Source organism: Corylus avellana, chromosome 7 (genome assembly GCF_965113065.1).
Source record: "Corylus avellana chromosome 7, dhCorAvel1.hap1.2, whole genome shotgun sequence".
Lineage (NCBI taxonomy): Eukaryota > Viridiplantae > Streptophyta > Magnoliopsida > Fagales > Betulaceae > Corylus > Corylus avellana.
This window is the reverse complement of record NC_142496.1, coordinates 1,169,300-1,193,820: the sequence shown is the minus strand read 5'-3', so window position 1 is coordinate 1,193,820 and position 24,521 is coordinate 1,169,300. Positions and strand designations below refer to the sequence as shown.

At 37.2% G+C, this 24,521-nt stretch overlaps 2 protein-coding genes and 2 pseudogenes across 2 annotated transcripts; all 4 read left to right on the top strand.

The window, feature by feature from the left end:
* The first annotated feature begins 6,023 nt into the window (after positions 1 to 6,023).
* LOC132184895 (class V chitinase-like) lies at positions 6,024 to 7,862 on the top strand. Its single transcript, XM_059598684.2, has 2 exons — positions 6,024 to 7,116; positions 7,734 to 7,862. Exons 1-2 carry the CDS (start codon positions 6,024 to 6,026, stop codon positions 7,751 to 7,753), a joined length of 1,113 nt encoding a protein of 370 aa, XP_059454667.2. The 3' UTR covers positions 7,754 to 7,862.
* An 864-nt stretch (positions 7,863 to 8,726) lies between these two features.
* Positions 8,727 to 10,621, top strand: LOC132183668 (class V chitinase-like). The gene is made up of 2 exons (XM_088518041.1): positions 8,727 to 10,016; positions 10,319 to 10,621. Exons 1-2 carry the CDS (start codon positions 9,377 to 9,379, stop codon positions 10,339 to 10,341), a joined length of 663 nt encoding a protein of 220 aa, XP_088374167.1. The 5' UTR covers positions 8,727 to 9,376; the 3' UTR covers positions 10,342 to 10,621.
* A 3,290-nt stretch (positions 10,622 to 13,911) lies between these two features.
* LOC148584314 (receptor-like serine/threonine-protein kinase SD1-6) lies at positions 13,912 to 16,055 on the top strand (annotated as a pseudogene).
* A 748-nt stretch (positions 16,056 to 16,803) lies between these two features.
* LOC132185563 (uncharacterized) lies at positions 16,804 to 21,885 on the top strand (annotated as a pseudogene).
* Positions 21,886 to 24,521: the final 2,636 nt, after the last annotated feature.

The window sequence follows — 24,521 nt, the reverse complement described above, 5'->3', positions numbered from 1 at the left end:
GACCTTCGGGCCGAGGAGTAGTAGATTGGTGAGGGAGTTTATCTCTCACGACCGGATTTTTAGTTTTAGTTGCATTTTCTCTCATTTTTCACATGCACATAAAAATATTCATATATACATTTAGGGTACGTGTTGTTAGTGCTGTGGATCGTAACATTCAACTGCATATAGCTGCACTTATCAAGTGATGGCACCCCAACAATATTATTACACCTAGTGATGTAGGGAGGGGGAGACCGGGGGTAGTTCATGGCCCCCCCTCCCCCAAAAAAAAAGGAAAAAAAAAAAGTAAAATTTTAATTTTAGTCATTTGGCCTCTCCCAAAAAAATTTTGGCCATATTTTTAATTTTTTTTGTCCTATCTAATAAAGAATTTTGGCCCTATTCGTATTATTTTGGGCCATACCCATTAAGTTTTTTTTCTTTTTTTGGCCCTTACATTCAAATGTTTACTTTTTTGGCCCTTACGGTAGTCTTTAGTTCAAAAAAAAAAAAAAAAAAAAACCAAATTTTTTTTTTTTAATAAAAAAAAATTCTAAAGAGCCGAAAAAAAAAGAAAAAAAAATTTTTACGGGAAAAAATTTTGGGCCTTATTTAAAAAAAAAAAAAAAAAGTTAGGCCTTAAGTTAAAAAAAAAAAAAAAAAAAATAGGCCTTATTAAAATTTTTTTTGGGCCTTATTAAAAAAAATTTTGGTGGGTCCCGGTCTAGTCTCGCGCAAATCCTGGCAGGGTCCCTGGCAAGTCCTGGGCAAGTCCTAGGCGGGTCCCAGCGGGGTCCTGGGCAGGTCCCGGTCAAGTCCCGGGCAAGCCCCGATCAGGTCCAGGGCAAGTCCCGGGTAGGTCCAGTGAAGTCTCGGGCGGGTCCCAGGCAAGTCCCGGGTGGGTCCCGGTCAAGTTCCAATTAGGTCCTGGTCAAGTATTGGGCAGGTCTTGGTCCAGGCTAGGGTAGGTCCCGACAAGGTCCCGGGCAGGTCCCGAGCAAGCCCTAGGTGGGTCCCGGCGGGGTCCTGGGCAGGTCCCAGTCAAGTCCCAGGCAAGTCCCGATCAGGTCCCAAGTGCGTCCCAGGTGAGTCCCGTCTCGGTCAGGTCCCGGGCAGGTCCCTGGCAAATCCCGGTCGGGTCCCGGTCAAGTTCCATGCAGGTCCCTGTCAAGTCCTGGGCGGGTCCTAGTCAGGTCCAGAGCGGGTCCCAAGCAGGTCCAGTTAAGTCTCGGGTGGGTCCTGGTCAAGTCCCTGGTGGGTTTCAGCAGGGTCCCGAGCAAGTCCCGAGTGGGTCCCGGTCAAGTCCCGGTTAGGTCTCGGTTAGGTCCCGGGCAAGTCTCGGTCAGGTCCTGGGCAAGTCTTGGGCGGGTCCCGGTCAAGTCCCCGGCGGGGTCCCGGTCAAGTCTTAGGTAGGTCTTGGCGGGGTCCCTGGCAAGTCCCGGGTAGGTCTCGGTCTGGTCTCGGGTGAGTCCGGTCAAGGCTCGGTCAAGTCTTGGGCGGGTCTCAGTTAGGTCCTCGGCGGGTCCTGGGCAAGTCTCGAACGGGTTCCAGTCAGGTCTCGAGCAGGTCTTGGGTAGGTCAGGGTGGGTCCCGTTCAGGTCCGGTTAGGTCCCGGGCAGGTCCTAGTGCGGTCCCGAGCGAGCCCTGGGTGAGTTCGGGTCAAGTCCCAAGCGGGTCCCGGGTAAGTCTCGGCAAGATTCTGGTCGGGTCTTGGCAAGGTTTGTCGATTTAAGAATGAGATGCTCATAGTCAGAAAATGGTTTACGGTTTTCAAAATCATAAACCATTTTCCAAAAATTGAAAAGAATTTTCGGTCAAAAAGAAAATATTTTTTGTTGACCACTATTTTACGTTGAAGTAAACACCGTAAAATACAAAAATCATTTTTTGAAAACTATTTTACAACGAAGTAAACAGAGCCTTACAAGAGGTACTATAATTTCGTGTTCCAATCCAAGAGTCCCTATCATTTTTTTAAGCCTAATTTACCGCTTGTCATGCGCATCTCGGACAAGGATCCTCTCCAGTTCAAAATGAACTGGAGAGGATCCAATTGATGGCTAGGATCTCTCCTTAGAGATCCTAAGGCCATCAACCCGCCACGTGGCGTATTAAACAAATAATATTATTTTACTTTTAAAAATAAATAAAAAACAAAATAATAAAAAATTAAAAACAAATATATATATAAAAAAAAAGGGTGGCATGTTGGCCACACGGGGTGGCCGGTGGCCCTTGGGGGTGGTTTGGCCACCCCCAAAGGCCAAATCAAAAAAAAAAAAAAAAAAAAAAAAAAAAAAAAAAAATTGATTTGGCCCTTGGAGTGGCCGAACCACCCCCAAGGGCCATGGGGGTGGCTTCGGCCACCCCCAACCGGCCCATGGGGCTGGCCGACGCCACCCCTAAAGGCCCTTGGGGGTGGATCGGCCACCCCCAAAGGCCCTTGGGGGTGGCCGATCCAGCCCCAATGGCCACCGCTTGGCTTTTGGGGGTGGCCATGGCCCTTGGGGGTGGTCCGGCCACCCCTAAGGGCCAAATCAATTTTTATTTTTATTTTTTTGATTTGGCCTTTGGGGGTGGCTTCGGCCACCCCCAACCGGCCCATGGGGGTGGCGACGCCACCCCCATTCCCCAAAATGTGGTGGCCGGCCACCCCCTGTGGCCAACATGGGGTGGCCAGCCACCTTTTTTTTTTTTTTTTTTTTTTTTTTATATTTGTTTTTAATTTTTATTATTTTGTTTTTTATTTATTTTTAAAAGTAAAATAATAAAATAATATTATTTTTTTAATACGCTACATGGCAGGTTGATGGCCTTAGGATCTCTAAAGAGAAATCATAGCCATCAACTGGATCCTCTCCAGTCCATTTTGGACTGGAGAGGATCCTTGTCCATATAGTTGGGCTTGCGAACTGATGGGCGCCCCTCATTATTACACCTATTATATATTTTGGACTCATTCAATTATCGGTGTATTTAACAATCAAAAGCATACCAGCAGCAATTTATCTTTGATTTTCTCTAAGTTTAGGAAATAAAACTATTTTTTACTTTCATGTCCAAATATAATTCATAATAAATTCCCTTACATTTTCATATAATATTAAAATATTATTTCTTTACAAAATACAAGTGTCATACATACCTTCACATTTTTTTTTATAAAATTTCAACACAATCCTCAATAAAAGGCAAAAATATGGAAGATGAGAGAGGGAAAAGAAATATTTATAGTAAAATAATGTATATGGAAACTCTTTTGGTTCCCTATACATTGGGTAGTATTGTAACATTCCCAATGTTTAGGGAAGCAATAGGAAAGATGCTACATGTAACTTTTTGTGATTTTTTTTGAAATTTTTCCTATTATAAGGAAGGGAATGGGTTATACGCACATATACATATTACATACTATCATGCAATTAGGGCTATAAATAAATCAATCTGGTTGACAACCTGTTCGGTTTAGCTTGACCTGAACTCGAGCTCGATACTGTAGAAACCCACTCGATTAGTAAATGATACATACTCGACTCGCTCAAGAAAACTTGATAAGGGCTCACGAGCTCAGCTAATTTAAAGCTTGACCAACTCGTTAGCTCGTTCATATATATATATATATATATATATATATATATTAACACACTAACTAGTAGAGCATCCAAATATAATAGCCAAACTAGGTTCTTTTTTCTTCTTCAAGTATAACTATATTTATAATTTGCCCACATTATACATATGCTATAGTTTCTACTATCTAGTTATATATAATAATATATTGTTAATTTACTACCTATAGACTATAGGTATATGTTATATTGAATAATATGTCTTATATAGTTTTGTATTATATATTTATACTATAGATAAATGTGTAAATGTTGTTTTAAAATTCGAGATTTAACTTTGCTCGAATCATATATTAAAGAATTTAATAGCCTAGGTCGAGCTCAAGTTGAGCCCGGCTCGAATAGCATTCTCAAAGAACTAGAGCTTAACTCACTCAAGATTTAAACGAGCTAAGCTTGAACTCACATTTCATAGCTCAGGTTGAACTCAAGCTCGGCTCGAATAAGCATCTTCATAATCGAGCGAGTCTTAAAATCCTAAAGGCCAACTCGGCTCGACTCGATTACAGCCGTAGTAGTAATTAATGAAGAATTGTAAATGTTATGGAAGTTTGCTATATGGTTCAAACAAGAGTCCATATCAATCATTTTGAGTTAATTAACCATTAGATATAGTTACCAAGTTTAATATAAACTAGAGACACATTAGGGAACGTGTAAGAATTAGAAGAAGAAGACATTAGGGATGGAATAAGCATATCTCAAAACTAAATACAAGAGGTACTATAATTTCTTGTTCCAACCCAAGAGTCCCTATCATTTTATAAGCCTAATTTATTGCTTGTCATGCACATCATGTGACGCTTCAACAATTTCTCCCTCTTTTATAAGGTGACATTTTTTATGAAAAATTTCTCAACTAGTGACATTTGAACCTAAATGTCACTATTCTAGATTTTACAACCTCTTATATTTTAACGTTGTTAAAGCGTCGCATTTTTTGCGTTACCTTTTAAAAAGTAACGTTTTTTCGTAAAAAAACCACACTATTTGGACTTTTTATGTAGTGATGTGGCTCACATGCATACTAATCCTTCTGCAATGTCACGAAATGTGCATGACGTGCTGGAGGGCTTTGATGATGATTAGGACTCTTGTGCATGAGATGCAAAGAGTACCTCTCTCGTAATGGACCCTAGCTTGTAAGTGTCAACTATATATACAGCAAAAGCCCACAACATTTACTAAAGATGTTCAAATGTCTTCCTCCTTCAACTGCATGATAATGTCTGCCCGCACAAGAGAGTTGTTAAATGTTTTGAATGATAAATACACGGATGATTTATTAATAAATTTTAGAATATATGGAAAAAATATATTTTTTATATTTGACTGATATCATAATATTCTTTCTTTAGGAATTGATAGTAATCAAATCCTATAAATGTAACCAAATCTTGAGAATTTGATTATCACACTTGTATCATTCGTTTACTAGCTTATAAATAGAGACTTTCGTATTTGGTTAAACGCCCCGCTTTTCAGCCCTAATTTTCAATGTGATTCATAAAAGTATTCATCATTATTTCAAGAGTATCATTAAAGGGAAAAGAAACAACTTACAATATTATTAAATCACAAAAAAACAAGAACCATCTTTCATATTTGTCAACATCAAGATACGAGAGCGTGGAAGATAGAGGAAGCCTATCAATTGGGGTAAGTGATATCTTCACTGTCAAAATACAAAGTATTAGGCAGCAAAGCGTCAACGTTCTCCACCACATACAAAATGGACCAATCTAGTGCCTCCTCCCCATTGACCATTTAGCCAGTTCATCACCGACATATATAACATTGTGAAATAATATTCCACAAAATATATCCGTTTAATTAATTTGTTGGTTTCTACTGCTTGGAGAAGGGACCATATGGACAGCCTGATCGCTAAGAAATCATTGGCTTATCATATATACACTACTCCCTGCCCCAAAGTTGAGAGCCCCCCTCCATGTGCTAGCTTGACAGTTATGGTTAACGGTTTTAGTTAATAACAACTAACTTTAACCCCTATTTTGCTCTTATACTAATTGCTAAGGCCTAACCATATTAAAAACCTTAAAATTGTTAGATATTAGTTTGGTTAAACCCTGGTATCCTTTGTCCATCTTCTTTTCTTTGGAAAATTTTAAGCTGACATTTTAGACCAAAGCAAGCTATACGTACGTAATTAACACTTAACCACCGCATTTCAACCACACTATCTTATACGCAATATATATAGGTAAGATCTCAAAGCTCCAAGGAAGTGTACGCTGCCTACAATTCCCTTAATATATATTGTACAGTCAAAGAAAAAAAAAAAAATCAGATTATTAATGCAAAATCGAAAAAAAAAAAAAAAAAAAATGCTATATATGCATATGATCTCAAAGCTCTAAGGAATAGTACGCTGCCTACAATTCCCTTGCAATGGCTTCGAAAACATTTGTATATGTGCTTTCAACCTTCCTTTTCCTTCTCCAACTTCACCTCTTTGCAGGGCAGACAACTGTCGTGAAGGGCGCATACTGGTTTCCCGGCCTTGGATTCCCGGTGTCCAGCATAGATTCCACCCTTTTTACCCATCTCTTTTGTGCCTTTGCCGATCTCGACTCCACCAGCTACGAAGTCACCATTTCTTCCACAAACGCAGTTCCATTCTCAACCTTCACCCAAACCGTGCAGCAAAAGAACCCTTCAGTCAAAACCCTTTTATCCATCGGCGGCGGAGGCTGTAGTCCTTCAACCTTCGCTTTGATGGCTAGCCAAAACTGCTCCCGTAAAACATTCATAGATTCCTCCATACGGCTTGCTAGGAATTACAGCTTTCATGGCCTTGACCTCGACTGGGAATACCCTTCCTCCGCCACGGAAATGACTAACCTCGGCTCACTCCTCACGGAATGGCGAGCAGCCATCGCCAATGAATCCAGCAGCACCAACAACACGGCGTTGCTTCTATCCGGCGCATTCTTTTACAATTCAAACTATTACACCGTGAATTATCCCTTTCAGGCCATATCAAACACCATGGACTGGATCAACCTAATGGCCTATGACTTTTATGGCCCCGGTTGGTCACCGAACGTGACCGGACCGCCGACTGCATTGTACAATCCAACAAGCCAAGTCAGCGGCGACACCGGCGTTAAAAATTGGATTCAGGCAGGTGTGGCAGCCAAAAAATTAGTCCTCGGCGTTCCATTTTATGGCTACGCATGGCTTCTAGCAAATGCTAATAACCACGAAATATTTTCTCCGGCTAATGGAGCGGTTACATCCATATCACCAGATGGGTCCATAACTTATAGCGGAATCAAGGATTTTATAAGCAATAATAATGTCACGGCAGTGTACAATTCGACGATTGTTACAGACTATTGCTATGCCGGGATGACGTGGATTGGCTATGATGATACGCAGAGCATCTATACTAAGGTTACATATGCTAAGGGAAACGGATTGCTCGGTTACTTTGCGTGGCATGTCGGCGCCGACAAAAATTTCACTCTTTCTCGGAATGGTAAGTATATATATATATGAATTCAATCATAAATTTATATCTATTCCAACTCATGCACTTAAAATTCTATTCCTATATATGTTATTGTCAGTCCAACAAAGTCATGTGATATCCGCTGCTTAGTTAATCAAGTCGTGTTAAGATTGAAGGGTTTGCCACATTAATTGATTAAATGATTTGTGTTTGTGTCGACCCATATAATCTTATAATCATAAGAGAAATGTTACACACACTCAAATGCATTCTCTTTGACGTGATAGTGATCCAAAATTTCAATAATGACCAATCTAAAATGTAATAGTAATTTTACTATCATGTTAAAAAATGTACATTTGAAAATATAAGAAGTGAAAGTGTGTATAACATTTCTCATACACATAAATCAACATGTGACAAACTCGACCCATAAAGCCTGTTAGCAGCTGGCTAGGTTTCAACAATAACTCTTGTGAGTTTCAACCAAAGACAAACCAAATTTTTTGTTGTCTCCATGTGCCTTCTTTTTGGGTAAATACATGTTGTCGTCTCATGCATGGCATGTTTGATTATTGCTATTCCTATTTGGATTTGTAGTCTTCATTCTAACTTCTAACCTGTAATTCTTTCTGTTGTTGCAGCCTCAGTTACATGGGGATGAGCGTAGAGAGATATAGATTGGAGCTTGTATTATCAAGAATAAGACCAAATTAATTAACATCATAATGATATGTGTAATAAGCTCTAATAGATCCTATTAATGAATAATATTTCTGACTTCCACTGAGAGGTAGATTTTAGTCATTGAAGTTTAATTTTCCTCATAAATTAATTAACCATAATCAAAACTTGACTAAGAGCAAGCAAAGTAATCTATTTTTCACGTATCAAATATTGTCATTTTCTTTTGTATGGTAAATATGTTGTCACAACACCCAAAGACACCTCCTAGAGAAAACTCAAGTTTATTCTCGATTAATAAAAGCCTTTGTTCTTTCTTGTAAAAAATCACGGCCAAAGACAAGAAAGAATATTGAAGAAAAGCCTCTTTCTCTTCTCTCCCCGCGTTGCAAGGCGCACTCTACGCACGCATTCTCATTTTTTATGTTTGTCTCAGGCGAAAAACTCTCGCACAGCTCCCCAGCGCCACTCTTTTTTGCGTTTTTTGTGCAATACGTTTCGGCTTTTGTTTTATAGTGCATGTCTCCGTAGGTTGAAAGACCGGCCCAATTTACGTGGGCTTTTAGTGTGTTGTTGGGCCAAACCACATGGGCCTATGCACAATAAGTCTCCCTCTTTAACCCATTAAGAAAGGAGATTCTTAGATTAACGCTTTTAAAATATTAATTAAATAATTATATTTTAAATTCCGGAAGAAGCTTTGATTTCAGCAACCGGATAAACACTCGAGCATTTTCAAAACAGCTGGCTTGATTGTCGGCGGAGGCTGATCTCAGACTATAACTTCATCTTGTTTTCTTTGGAAAATTCTTATAAGCTGACATTTTAGACCATGTAACGACCACGGCCATGGCACCGGCAGATTAGTCTTTTCCATATACCATTTCATTTTTGGACCTCTTTATGCCAATGGGCACTAAAAACTCCCACACTCCCACGAAAGTCGATCTCCATTGAAACAGTGTATATATGGGTTTAATATTGTTCAAACTTCAAACCCACCATCAGATAATTAATTAGCACCAAAGAGGAAAAAGAAAATCAAAAGAATAAGAAAAAACATCAAAAGTTGTCTCTTCTCAAACCTATATATATCTAATTATCTCATAGCTAGAGTAGACAAAGCAAGAGTCTGCACACTGCCCCTCTCCTTTCAATGGCTTCCCAAACGCTTGCATATGTACTTTCAACCTTCCTTTTCCTTTTCCATCTCCAACTCCACTTCTCCGCTGGACAATCCGTCGTGAAAGCCGCATACTGGACTCCCCGCAATTAATTCCCGGTGTCGAGCATAGACTCAACCCATTTCACCCATCTCTTCTGCGCCTTCGCCGATCTCAGCCCCAGCACCTACCAAGTCACCATTTCTTCCACAAACTCTGCCCAATTCTCAACCTTCACACAAACCGTTCAAAAAACGAACCCTTCTGTTAAAACCCTTTTGTCCATCGGTGGAGGAGAGTCTAAAGCTTCGACCTTTGCTTCAATGGCTACCCAACCCAGTACCCGTAAATCATTCATAGATTCCTCCATAAAGCTAGCGAGGGCTAACAACTTCCATGGCCTTGACCTCGATTGGGAGTACCCCTCCACGAAGTAGCAAATGACAAATTTTGGTTCACTCCTCAACGAATGGCGAGCCGCCGTCGCCGCTGAGTCCAAGAGCAGCGACAAGGCGCCGTTGCTTCTATCCGCCGCAGTCTTTTACTCCTCTGACTATTACTCGTTGATTTATCCCATTCAGGCAATATCAAACACCTTGGACTGGCTCAACGTAATGGCCTATGACTTATATACCCCTGATGCGAAAAACTCACCGACTAAGACCGGACCGCCGGCTGCATTGTACAATCCGACAAGCAAAGTTAGCGGCAACGCCGGCATCAAAGCTTGGATTCAGTCAGGCGTGGCAGCCAAGAAATTAGTCCTCGGACTTCCATTTTATGGCCATGGATGGCGTCTGGTAAATGCTAATAACCATGGAATATTTGTGCCGGCGAATGGAGCCGCCTCAGATGGGTTGGGTTACGGCGGAATCAAAGATCTCATCACCCAGAATAGAGCCACGGCAGTGTACAATTCCTCCATTGTTACAGACTACTGCTATGCCGGGACGACATGGATTGGATATGATGATAATCAGAGCATCTCTACTAAGGTTACATACGCTAAGGGAAAGGGATTGCTCGGTTACTTCGCGTGGCATGTGGGCGCCGACAAAAACTTTGCTCTTTCTCAGACAGGTTTGTATGAATATATTTCAATCATTTATATCAATTCCATTTTTATGCATTTAAATATTTGCTAAGCCCCAAGCAAACTATCAAAATCTGTCTGATTAAAGTGATTGTAAAATAAATAAATAGAAAACGAAAAATTAAACTCCTTTATAATGTTGGGTCCATCGGCATGTGCTCTGTCTTCTTCTTCTTCTTATCAAATGTGCTTTGTTTTCTGGTCTTCTTCTTCTTGTTGTTGTTTAATTATCAAATGTGCTCTGTTTTCTTCTTCTTCTAATGGGCAATTCTTATTGTTGTGGCTGCAGCTTCGCGGGCATGGGGAGCGTAGAGATTGAATGAAGAAGCTTATTATTAATAAATAATATTGTATAAGGCCACAATATAGTCAGATATGTTATGTCATATATATGTGTAATAAGGCGTGGTCGTATTTAAGGATGGTGTTTCCTACTTCCAATGAGATGGAGATTGTAGCCGTTCGATGTTTAATTTTGCCCCTAAACCGGAAGCAAAACTTCCGATAGCCAACAAATTGAGGTGAATAAGGGAGACTAGAGAATTCTCATATAATACAAGGAGCTTTGAGGAAGAGAGATAGTGAGGACGAGCTGCAGGAAAAAAAAAAAAAAAAAAAAGAGAGAGAGAATAAAAGGTTTTTGGGGGTATATTAAAATTCAGTGCAATTGCTTGTTTGAACTATTTGCAATTTAAACGTACAGAGAGGGTTTTTGTCGGGTCCATTTGCCCTAGCATGTGTTCAAGCAATCTGAGATCTATTCGAGTAAGTAGACTTTATAAAGAGTTCTCTTACAATTGCTAGTCTTGAGGATGTAGGATAATGACAAAAAATAATTTACGCAAATGAAAAGTGTAAACTATTTTACGCCTCATAAAGAATATTTTTATTTTAAAGTTGAATAATATTTTATGACACGTCAATTACTGAAATAGAGTAAATAGTTTACACCAAAACAAATGGGTGAAGCAATATAAAATGAATCAATTTAAAGTGAAATTGTGATCATAAACAACATTATTATTTGGTTTTTTCTGAAAAAAAAAAAAAAACACCAAAAAAAAAAACCCTGAGCTCACAAGGAGCACCCACGGGCCACAAGAGACCCAACAATAGCCCACAAGAGACCGGAGAGATCCAGAGTACAAACACCCGCAAGAAACACCCACAGAAGCCAACAAAACCCAGAGTAGGCTTGGAAACAAAGGAATGTTTCACTATCAAAACTTTTGCAGGCGCAGGAATCAAAGGAGTATCTTCTAAAACCGGAGGGAAAGTCAAACAAATTGTCACAAAGAGACAAAATTGTCGTCGTCAATACGACACCTGATGTCGTATAGTGATTGGCAATTCACTTTTTCAGCCAAAGAAACAAGCAAGCTAGCTGGCCACCTCCTTCCACATATTCCGACTGACAGGAGCTTAATTGCCTGGAAATGGCAGCTTTGAATGCTTCTTGACTTCCTGCTTTCACTAATCATCAGCCTTGCCTAATTGATGAAATTGTAACACATGTTTATTCTGTCCTTTAATAGGATAATCTCTCAATCCTCAGAAGTGAACCCAAGCCAAATCTAAAGAGAAGTGGCATGCATTTAGAAGCAAGCAAAGCCAAGGAGTCAATCATGTCTTCTGGATGCTTAGACCGTTCAACTTGAAAGAGAAGATTGGATTCAACTATTTGAATTTATGTTGTGTGCTGGACTTCCTAAGACATTGAACCCTGTGTCTTGGGAGGCAGACAATTAATACATTGAACTTTGGTGTTGTTTGTTAAACAACATCACATTTCCCTACATTATTTATTTCATTTTTCAAAAAAATCAACATCAAAACATTCTCACTTTTTATAGCACATCATTTATTTTTTATATCACATCAATCACTTTTTACTGCTTTTTAAATAAAAAAATCACTATAAAACAAAATTTTTTTTCACTTTTTAATACAACTTTTTCACTTTTCTATACTAATTATTACACTCATTTTTTTTTCCTTATCAATCATGAACAGTGCATTGTAAAGCCATTGTTATTTACCAAACAATACCTTTGTTGTTAAAGTTACGTCTTTTGATAAAACTTTGGCCCTGTTTTCAGCTCTCTTCAATTTCATAGTAGGTTCCTCTGGACGCAACGAATTAGAATTTTTAGTAATTTGTTGTTCAGGTTTATCTCGATTTAATAGATTCAAATTGCTAACAAGTTTGTATGAAATCCTACCTATTTATCTACCTATTTATGTATGTGTAGATAGACCAACCACTCAAAATGTATTCTAACAAGTGAGCCTTATAAAAACTCGTTTACAGATCAACAAAAGCTGACTACACAAAGTACAATTCACGAAAGACTTTGTCAATGAAAGGGTACCTGAAGACTTGTCAATGAAAGGGACCTGAGAAAGATGGCATTAATATGTTACTTCTCATCTGTTCAATTGTCTCAGATAGCCGGCTCAATGTTTTATTACAAGGTCTTAGGCGAAACTCTTAAATGTGGTCTTATTTTTTTTAATATTTAAATATTAATTAAATAATATTTATTTTAATATTATTATTATATTTAGAGTTTTCATTTTTATTAATCCTTACAAAAATAAACATAACAATAAAAGAATTTTTTTTTTTTTTTATGTATCAATCCTAAAACCGCATCAAATCTCTGCTAAGCACATGTTCTCAAACTGAAGCACACAAAAGCAAACTAACCAAAAGAAATCCACCAAAAATATTATCAAGAACTCATATAAAATTATCAAAAAAAAAAAAAAAAACAGAAAACAAAAAAAATATCCATATCGTGGCAGTAATTTCTTCATTTGATTCTTTGGTACACCTTTGTTTCAAACAAAACCCACAAAAAAATTTGTCAAAAACCCATACAAAACCCACCAAAAAAAACAAGCACAAAAATAAACATTACAACAAAAAATCAATTTTTAATTTTTTTTTATTTATGAATCCTTACATCTTTGATACATCTGTTTCAAACAAAACCCACCAAAATTTTTTTTGACAAAAACCCATACAAAACCCATAAGAAAAATCAAGTACAAAAATAAAACATTACAAAAATATAAAAAATCAATTTTTTTTTTTTTTTAATGAATCTTTACTTATTTTACCTGTTTCAAACAAACCCATCAAAAAAATTGTCAAAAAATCCATACAAAACCCACAAGAAAAAAACCCATACACCATTTTAAGTACAAGGATATTTATTTTTTTGGGTTAATTAATCTTATTTTACCGTGGGCTTATTATATTGAGACTTATTAAATTGAAGCATTTTTTAAATTACTTACATATTATGATTAGAGGACTCAAGTTTTTATTAAAAAAAAAAAAGAGCCTTAAATTTTTTTTTTTTTAAAAAAAAATTATTAAAAAATTTTTTTGACCCTTTTTTTTTTTTGCATTATTAATCTGGGGCCCTGGACACTCGCCTTGTGGTCTAGCTGGCCATCCTTGGAAAATTAATCCACCTTGACCTCCTGATCTCCACCATTTTCATGGCAAGCTTTTACTTTCTTCAGAATTGAAGTATAGCTTTGCTCCATGATGTCCAAAATTACCATCATTCTTCTTTTCCATATCTTTCTTTCTTTACACTTGAACCCTTCAACTGCACAAACTTGGATCAAAGCAGGTTACTTGTTGTCCGGCAGTGGGTTACCCATTGCAGACATAAACTCAACCGTCTTTAGTCACCTTATTTTCACATATGCAGGTCTAAACTCTTCGTCCTACGAGCTCTCTACCTCATCCTCCGATGAGCCATACTTCTCCACCTTCACCAACACTGTTAAACAAAAGAACCCATCAATCACCACCCTCCTTTCTATTGGGGTGGAAGCGCAGACTATGCAGTCCTTTCATTGATGGTCAGCAAGGCTTCCTATAGAAAATCTTTCATCGACTCTTCAATGAAGATAGCAAGGCTTTATGGTTTCCAAGGCCTAGACCTTTGTTGGGTTTCAGCAAACACAAGCTCCGACATGACCAATATGGGGATACTCTTTCAGGAGTGGCGAGCCGCAGCGAATTCTGAGAGAATGTTAAATGCAATAAGCTCTTGCATCTTTTGCATAGAAAGCAGCAGGCCAATAATTACTGATGCTGACACTTGTGCCAAACACCCTTTAAGCTTAAAAAAAGCCAAGGTCAACTCAATTCAAGCATATAGGGATACTGGCACAAGGTGTCTTTTAAAAATTTTGGGTATTTTTTTGCAACTTATTCCTTTATTGGCCCCATGACAATTGAATGACTAACTTTTCATGATCTAATTTGATATAGACCCTATGAGACGGTATCTATTGATTTGGAGAAAACGCATTGACATCATTAAAGGAATCACTCAGGAGCTTCTATATCTCCAAGAATACTCGAGAATAACAATTATTCACCAAGACTTGAAAACTAGCAACATTTTATTAGATGATGAGATGAAACCCAAGATCTCAGACTTTGGTATGGCTAGAATTTTCAAGAAAGATGATCAGAAAGCTAACACGGGTCGGATTGTTGGAATGTAGTAAGTACTTTTCCTAAAAAGCTTTATAACCTAAGCTTTCTTGTCAGTTACATAATTAATTTTTGTTGTAACATGTGTTACAAACATTCATTTTTCGGTCCTTTGAAACCATTTTATTATTTGATATTATTATCTTCATGAGTTTTTATGAGAAATAAAAATAGCTTTAATTATTTTGGTTTATAACGGTTTGGACATTAATATTGTTTACAAACAATCTTTATTATTCAGTTATGGTTTATTATTAATATTTATTACCGTTGGGTATTAAAATAGTTTTATGGAAAATAAAATCACTTTAATTTAGTTTTCTATTGTTTGACCGTTGCTTGGAAAAATGGTGTTGACCAAGCTTTTATGGCATTTATGTTTATTATGACCGTTGGTCATAACATTGGTTTTATGTTTTGTTTATATAAGGCACAACTGTAATTATGCATATAGATATATATATATATTGAGTTCTCTAAAGATATTTTTTTTTTTTGGATATATTATATATTACTTTCTCTTGTTAAACCCTTTGGTTTTTTAAGCTAGAAAGCTATATGTTATATTGTTAGTTTTTCTACAAAATAATATTCCGAAATCCCTCACCTACTTTGATAATTGGGTTGTTCTACTAGTCTTCGTTATTTGGAAGTGCGTCCTTAACGAAGTTAGACGCTATAGTCTAATCCTGGGAGGTTGCGTGTCAAAGGATCCGATCGCACCGAGTTATACACTCCGGGAGGCACGAATCAACCTTTAAGGACAACGCTCTTGCGTGATTCTATAGCATTGTGAGATCTTTCCATACTCTACTTTTCATCTCTTGTATTTTATTTATTTTATTGTTAATTTTCATATTGTAATTATTTTATATCAATGAAAATTTGTGCACCATCCAAAATTATTTCCAACAATTTTGATGTTAAAAAATCCAATGTAGCGGTTATGTTCCTCTCGAGTATTTTAGAAAATGAGTGTATTCCACAAAATTTGATGTTTATAGCTTTGGAGTTCTGCTTCTACAAATCATTAGTGGCAAGAGGACCGCTCGTTATTATGGTTTTGATGAGAAACTAAACATCCTAGAATATGTAAGTAACTTTTGTAAACATTGTTAAGACAACCGTGGATCAAAATTTTACACTTGTTTTCTGTTTTCCAAGTATTTGATGCTTACTGTTGTATAACTTCAGGCATATGAGCTGTGGAAAGAAGGCAAATGCATGAAATTTACGGATTCTACTCTGGATGACACACTTTCATCGTGCAAATTAATTACATGCATGCAAATAGCTCTTTTATGCGTTCAGGAAGACGCTAGACAGGCCATCTATGTTAAAAGTTTCTTCAATGCTAAAAAATGAAACTGTAGTTCTAACAACTCCGAAAAAGCCAGCCTTTTCAAGGAAAACAGATGAAGAGGAGAAAAATAAATGTAGATTGCAGTCAGAAATTTGTTCTAATAATGATGCAACAATCTCCGAACTAGTTGCATGATGAGCTTGGAGGGCTTGTGAAACTAATATAGTTATTTTTTTTTTTAAAAAAAAAATCCCATTTTTCCCATTTTTTTTTTCTTAGACATGGTCTATATGGTCATTAACAATCACTCTATTATCTTCATTGTTGCTAAACTCGTATTTTCATAATCCACAGCTGAGTTTGACATTGAGGGCAATCCTAATAGTCTACATAGTGTAAACTCATTATGAATTTGTTGAGCAATACAAAATGGTCATTGACAATTTAAGTCCATGCACTATATATATATTCAAATCGCCATGACATTTTCCTGAGTGTGATTAGGTTTGTCCTCATCCTACCAAATCTGTACCTTCCCAGTCTCTGTTTGGTTTGAAATCTGTGGGTGGACTGCTACAGTAGTAATTCACTAATAAGTTTTGCTATTAAATCATGAACATGCATATCTCTGGAAATTGGTATGAACTATATATACATAGAGTAATAACGTTAAAAATTAGATTTTTATTATATCATTATCTTATTCGGCTGATGAAACAGTTGGAATCAGCCTTAGTTAAAAAGAAAATAAAAAAAAATTAAAGGCCCATTGACGCAACCATATCAACAAAATAAGATAGTAGTTAAATAAATGTGTGTTTTTCAACAATATTCATACATACAGAGCAACGAAACCAAAATTTTTATTGAAAAAGGGTCGATGCATGAATGAAATTCATTCGTGTAATATATATATATACACGAAAGCTAGCTAGCAGGGCAGATGAAAATAAGTCCAACAAATGATACCTCATTTGATTCATACTTTATCATGTATCTTTCTCTTTGCTGAAGAAATTATTTTGCTCACCAAAAAGACAAAATTGACATAGTCCATACGATTCCTGATATCAATGTCATTGTCCATGGTCTTAATGACGAATACCTATTTGCAATTCAGTCTTTCAGCAAAACCTCCTTTCAGATGTTCCCAATAAGAACAACTTTTTTCAATGGAAAACATTTTACGTTATTATTAATACATTAAACTCTGTTTTGGAAGTTACCTATCTTGGTAAAATTTTGGCCATGTTTTCAATTTCGTAGTAGGTTGAAAACGTTGGCCATGTTTAACTTTTTGTTCGTTCTTTGTTATGGACAAAAGCTGACTACACACCGGCCAATTAATGTTACCTTTCCTCTCTTCAACTGTCTCAGAAGATCCTTCCAAAATTAATCCACCTCCTAATCTCCACCAATTTCATGGCAAGTTGTTACTTTCTTCAGAATTGAAATATAGCTTTAATCCATGATGTCCAAAATTGTCATCATTCTTCTTTTCCATATCTTTCTTTCTTTACAGTTGAATCCTTCAACTGCACAAACTTAGATCAAAGCAGGTTACTGGTTCTCCGGCAGCGAGTTCCCCGTTTCAGACATAAACTCAGCCCTCTTTAGTCACCTTATTTGTGCTTTTGCTGGTCTAAACTCTTCGTCCTACGAGCTCTCTACCTCATCCTCCGATGAGCCATACTTCTCCACCTTCACCAACACTGTTAAACAAAAGAACCCATCAATCACCACCCTCCTTTCTATTGGGGGTGGAAGCGCAGACTATGCAGTCCTTTCATTGATAGTCAGCAAGGCTTCCTATAGAAAATCTTTCTATGAGCCATAGAAAGCCACGCCCAAGACCAACTTTCCAGCAGGCAATCCCCTACCAATCCATGCACCAACTCCATAATCCGTGCTAGCCTCGCTTGATGGGTCAAATAAGGCTGCAAGAACACCTGTAAAGTTTGACCACTGAGGCATATAGTAGTCATAAGCCATGACATGAACCCAATTCAAGTTATCCCTTATGGAATCCACCGGGAAAGAAGCGCTATCCACATCTGGTGAGTATTGAACAGCAGCAGTCAAGATCAATTCTGTCTGGCTAGAGTTTTTTGCCTCAGAATTCGCTGCGGCTCGCCACTCCTGAAAGAGTAACCCCATATTGGTCATGTTGGAGCTTGTGTTTGCTGAAACCCAACAAAGGTTGGGTTTCAGCAAACCTTGCTGAATCCCAACGACAATGCCATTGGTGCACCCACTACAGGTCCAACCATTACACCTGAAGGAGACACGAGCTATAACGAAATCAAGGCTCACATTCAGAGATATAGGGCTATTGTAAGATACAATGCTACATATGTAGTAAAATTCTTCACAGGTTGATCAGCCTGGGTCGGCTTTGATGATGTTGAGGTGGTCAAAATTAAGGTTTCTTATGCCAAGCAGAAGAAACTACTGGGTTACTTTGTGTGGCAAGTTCCTTATGATGACAATTGGGAGCTTTCTCTAGCAGGTAAGAAATGCAGCAGTCTTGATAATCTATTTGATGTTCTCTCCACAATGTTAAAATAATACTTTTAGAATGCTAATCTAATAGCCCACGTAGTTAAAGAATTCGAACATGTCAATATGACTTGAATGATCATCTTAGCCCCCAAAAAATAAGAAATTATATCCCATTTTATTTAACCCATGAATAAAGATTTCAGCGTTAGGCCAACGTCAAGTTTTCGCTAATGCTTTCAATTGGGATCCCTATTATTACCCTGCCCCTCCTCTTTAAGTAGGGGTCTATGAGAGGGGGGTAGGGGCCTCCTAGGTGTGGGAGCCCTGATCGGGGCAAGGCCTCCCTAAAATCTCCCCTGCCCCTCCTACATCAGGGTGTGGGAGTCCTGATCCGGGACGTTCAATGGAGTTATTGGGTTGTCTTAGAAAGAGATAAGACATGACATATATGACATATTTATAGAAGATTATATGAACATCCAATTATTTCAGCAATCGAAAGTATTAGAAGTCTGACAGTGACATTGTTTTAAGATCTTTTCTGACATATTCATCTCTCATAAATTCGATCCTGAGATGCATTATCAGCTCAAGAGGAAGGAAATAATGGACAACACAAGGGGCGATTATTAGTGATTGTTTTGGCAACAACTGCTACCGTTGTTCTCCTACTGGGCCTTGTGATCTATTGGTTAAGGAGGAGAATGCTCAAATTAAACGGTAAAATTTTTCTACCACATGTACTCAAAATCTATAATTGGAAGTTAGGATCATTCACTATTTTAACCACCATGATTGAGGAACTGACACTTTTGGGCATCTTCCTTTTTTTTTTTTTTTTTAATATAGGAATGGTTGTTACATCTAAAGAATCAAAGTCCAAAATTAATCATATGGCAATTGCAGGAGATTTTAATGGCAATGTTCCTAATCTGCAAGTCTTTATTTTAGCTGACATTGAGGCAGCTACAGATAGACTTTCAATTGAAAATAAACTTGGAGAGGGAGGTTATGGTCCCGTTTACAAGGTAAACTTTTGTTAGACTACATATATTGTGGACATTGCCCCATCATTACAAGTGCTTCAAGTTCGAGACTAAATAAATTGGCAGAAACAAAACTTTATCTATAAACCACTCCCATGCTACATTTTGGCAGCAGGAGTAGAAAAAGTCTTATAGTATCTTAATGATGGAAAGACACCAATTAATCATGGTTGTCTATTTATTTATCAGGGTGTGTTACCAAATGGGCAAGAAATAGCAGTGAAAAAGCTTTCCAAAATGTCTACTCAAGGGTTTGAGGAGTTTAAGAATGAGGTTATACTTACTGCAAAACTGCAACATGTAAATCTTGTGCGACTTTTGGGATTTTGCATTGAGAGGGATGAACAAATGCTGATCTACGAGTACATGCCAAACAAAAGCTTGGACTTCTACCTCTTTGGTCTGATATCTTTCCTGCAATTCAATTACAGTAAATGAAAGAATGTTAAATGCAATAACATAAGAGTTCTTGCATCTTATTCACAGAAGGCTGCAAGCCAATAATTACTAATGTTGACACTTGTGCCAAACATCCTTTAAGCTTAAACAAAGCCAAGGTCATCTAATTTCAATCTTATAGGGATACACAAGTTGTCTTTTTAAATTTTTGGGCATTTTTTCGCATCTTATTCCTTTATTAGCCCCATTATAATTTGTTAGTTCTTGTGTTGGCTTAATTCAGTTTCAAAATGCAGATGCTACTGTTCACGGGCTCAAATACTGATATAAAATGCTCAGAATCCAATCTCCACCGTTCATAATGTAGATTCATGTGTTATGAATGTCCCTGCAAAATTTCAGCTCAATCGGACCACAAACGCCCATCGATCGAAGCTGTTGATCAAGACTGGACAGGCCGGGTCCGGACCGCAATTCCCAGGGTCCGGACCTCATTTCCAGAAACTAAAATCTTCGTCCGCAAAGCCGTGTCCGGACTGCCCATTAACATGTCCGGACACCCCGTAAGTTTTAGGCCCAAAAACGTGATTTTAAGTGGGTTAGGTCTAGGGTTTTGTCAGGGGTATATATACATCATTATAGAAGAGAGAAATACGAATTTTTACCCCTAGAGAGTTCGTCGGAGGCTATGCTAAGAGAGATCATATGTGGTGAGCGTTAAATTAAATCTCTTAGAGTTTTAGTTATTCCTTTGATAAATCTACGGTTGAGAAGTCTATCGAAAGGGTTCGGTAAAGGAGAATCACGTTAAAGAAGATTGTGAGCAAGGAGACAAGTTGTAGGCTTGTCGATCTTACAGAGCCAAGGTCTTGCAAAGGGTTGTAAGTGTTCCTAGTGTCTGTAATTTCTGGATAATCTTTTGATAGTGATTTCCTGGGTTTGGCTGCTCCGGAGAGGTTTTACTTTTAGATCGATTTCTAAAAGGTTTCCTCTTCGTAACCAAAATATCTGTGTTTGCCTCTTTATTGCTTTATATATTTTGGGTGATTGAATTGTTTATTGCTTCATAATATTAACTCCGCATAAATTGTGATAAACAAATTTTTGGAGTCGGCATAACGTTTTTTCATAATTGAATGACTGACTTTTCACAATGTCATTGACATAGACTCTATCAGGCGATATCTATGGGGGATTGGAGAAAACCCATTGACATCATTGAAGGGGTTACTCAAGGGCTTCTATATCTCCAAGAATACTCAAGAATGACAATTATTCACCGAGACTTGAAAGCTAGCAACATTTTATTAGATGACGAGATGCAACCCAAGATCTTAGACTTTGGTATGGCTAGAATTTTTAAGAAAGATGATCATGAAGCAAACACAGGTCGGATTGTCAGAACATAGTAAGTACTTTGCCTAAAAAGCTTTATAACCTCAGCTTTCTTGTTAGTTAAATAATTAATTTTGATGTTAAAAAATCCAATGCAACGGGTATGTTCCTCCTGAGTATGTTAGAAAAAGCTTGTACTCCACCAAATCTGATGTTTACAGCTTTGGATTTCTACTTCTACAAATCATTAGTGGCAAGAGGACTGCTTGTTATTATGGTTTGAACGAGAACCTAAGCATCCTAGAATATGTAAGTAACTTGAGTAAACATTGCTAAGACAACTATGGATCAAAATCTTACACTTCTTTTCTTTTGCTGAGTACCTATGTACATTTCTGTTTTCCAAGTATTTGATGCTTAATATTCTATAATTTCAGGCATATGAGCTGTGGAAAGAAGGCAAGGGCATGGAATTTATGGATTCTTGTCTGGATGATACACTTTCATCATGCAAATTAATTAGATGCATGCAAATAGCTCTTTTATGCGTCCAGGAAAACGTAGACGATAGGCCATCTATATTGGAAGTTTCTTCAATGCTAAACAATGAAACCGCAGCTCTAACAACTCCCAAAAAGCCAGCTTTTTCAAGGAAAACAGAAGAAGAGAAAAATCAATCCATTGAGCAGCCTGAAGTTTGTTCTGTTAATGAAGCAACAACCTCAGGACTGCGAGCACGATGAGCATGGAGCCCTTGTGAAACATATATAGTATATATAGTTAATTAATCTGAAAAACCTCCCCCGCAAGCCCCCACCCCACAACCCCACCACCCCCCACCCCCCCCCCCCCCCCCCCCTTTTTTTTCTTCTCTTAGTCATAGTGTATATGGTCATTCACAAACTCTCTTTTAACACTAATGTACTTCTTCAACATGTCATGGCCATTTTCTGTACTTCGTAGCAAAACTCAATTTTTTTACACATTTGCCTTAACCACAAATCGCTTGATTTGCATAAGCAAGGATTACGATATCCACAAAATTACATTAAAAAAAACAATAATATACTAAACTAACCAAAACCCATAATTCATATTATTGTAGGGCAAGAACGGTTTCTGCTAACATTATATACTGGAAAATCCAATGGTTTGAAGATCACCAAAAAAGCTTCCGTATTGGTAAAACCAATTACTCACAATTTCAACACAGTATCAGAACAATTAGAACACTATAATATCCCACAACAAAATTCACAACCCAACCATTCCCCAAACTGAAAGTAATCACAAAGATTATAAATTTAAGCAAAACCCAGAAAGCACAACTATAGAAAATCTTTCAAACAAAATTAAATGTATTGTATATATACCTGCTTGACCCAGTCTTCAAATTCCCTTAGCAGCCTCCGTAGTCTGCTCTCTGAGCTTATCAAGCGACTCAGAAACATGGGTCTCCTTGGTAACCTTCCGCTTCTCCCCCATCCCCAGTCCTTGAACCGCAAAGAGCAAAGCAGGTGGTTGTTCTTTTTTGTTCCATTTTAGTAATTGCAGTGGCGACAGTTAAGGTTGTTAAGACGACACCATACTGACATATTCCAGAGACCTGTAATAATAGCTACCAAAACGACGACTGATTTGGCATTTGGTTGCATGGCGGTAATTACCGACGTAATAAGTCCAAGAATATTTTTTTCTTACCCAAAAGAATCTTTAATTACTTTGTAGCTTGTACATCTAAGAGATCATTTTTTTCTTTTTCTGATTTTTTAGGTAAACTACTAAAAAAATCATCCAGTGGATAAAAAAATCATAACAATAATGTTAGACATACAACCTCTTTATAATTCTTTTATAACTTGTTACCATGTATTGAAATTATGTTAGTCACTAAAAAAAAAAATTATCCTCCAATTAAATATGCTAACACAAACTATTAAAGTAAAAGTATAGACAAACAAAATTAATGACGTAAAATGAATATTACAAAAAGAAAATGCTGACCTACAATCTCTTTACAACTTGCTTACACGTCGTCGCATGTGATTAAAAAATGCATGTTATACTTTTTTTAATAACTAAAGTAGTTTCAATCATATATTAGCATGTATCAACAAATTGTAAAATGGTTGAGCGTTTAGCATTACTCTTAATAAAAAAACACAAACATTCATGGATATATAAAAGATTTAATGTAACTTTTCAACAAAAAGATATAACTTAGGTTCAAATTTAAGAAAATTTGATTTATTGTGATTCTTTTTAAGACTTTAAAAAAATATTTTCGATCAAATTTTGAAATGGGGGGTGGGGGTTATTACCAAGAGAACATATTGTCACGCTCGAATTTGGCTAAATTAATATTAAGTTTCAAATATTAAGTTCTCATGACAGTAAAATTAATGCAGGAGAATTAAAAACTTTTCATTTAGTCATAATACTAGAGTTTATCTCAAAATATCTATGAGCCGAAGGGGGCCATATTCGATCAAGAATGTCTCCAAAAATGTTTACATGTAAAAAAGGTGAGTTTTATAACGCAGTATGTAGATACAAAACATGCAGAAATATTTACATGCAGAACAAGTCATAATAAATCATTCAGAAACATTTTTCTGGAACTTATAACGAATGATAAGAAATTTAACTTGGAAACATAATTTCATAATTGTCTCTAATCATTAATGTGACTTGTAAATTAAACAATTATTTCATTCTATTTTTCATGAACAACCTTACTTTCATTTTCCATAAAAATATTATCTCAGGTAACATGTTTTCTACTTGGGCCATTTTTGCATTTCTTAGAAACTCTGAGCGGTGCAGGTTGGCTTGTTCCAAAAAGACGTTGTGGGCTCAATCCTATCATGGCCACAAGCAAAGCCCAAGGACATGGGTCGAGAGGAGTCAAACGCCCCCCACCCACCAAAATTTTTTCATACCCCGTTGTAATTCTTCCGAATGTCCCACCCTTAGCCACTTATTAGGAGAAAGGTTTTTCCAGAACGACTGAGATTAGACTACACCCTCACAAGTCACAGCCCACGCCAACTTTTTGTATTTGATTTTCTGCTTTTCCTGTTTTAGAAATTTATGTTAGAAGTGAAGAAGGAAGACGATGGAGACTCGTTTGTTACAAAAATGCTCGTTCAAATAACATCAAAACACTCCATTTAAATAAAGATTAGGAACTGACCAGTTATGAAACCAAACCAAAACGCTTCTGCTGCGTAACCAATTGTCATTTACGAACTTAACCAAATCACTACCGAGTATCGATCGTGACATAGCAGCCTGTATTACTCCATCACACGCTGAAAAATTGAAGGAACATAATCCTCTCAAGTTCATTGTATTTTTGTCTTTTTATTTTTTAAGG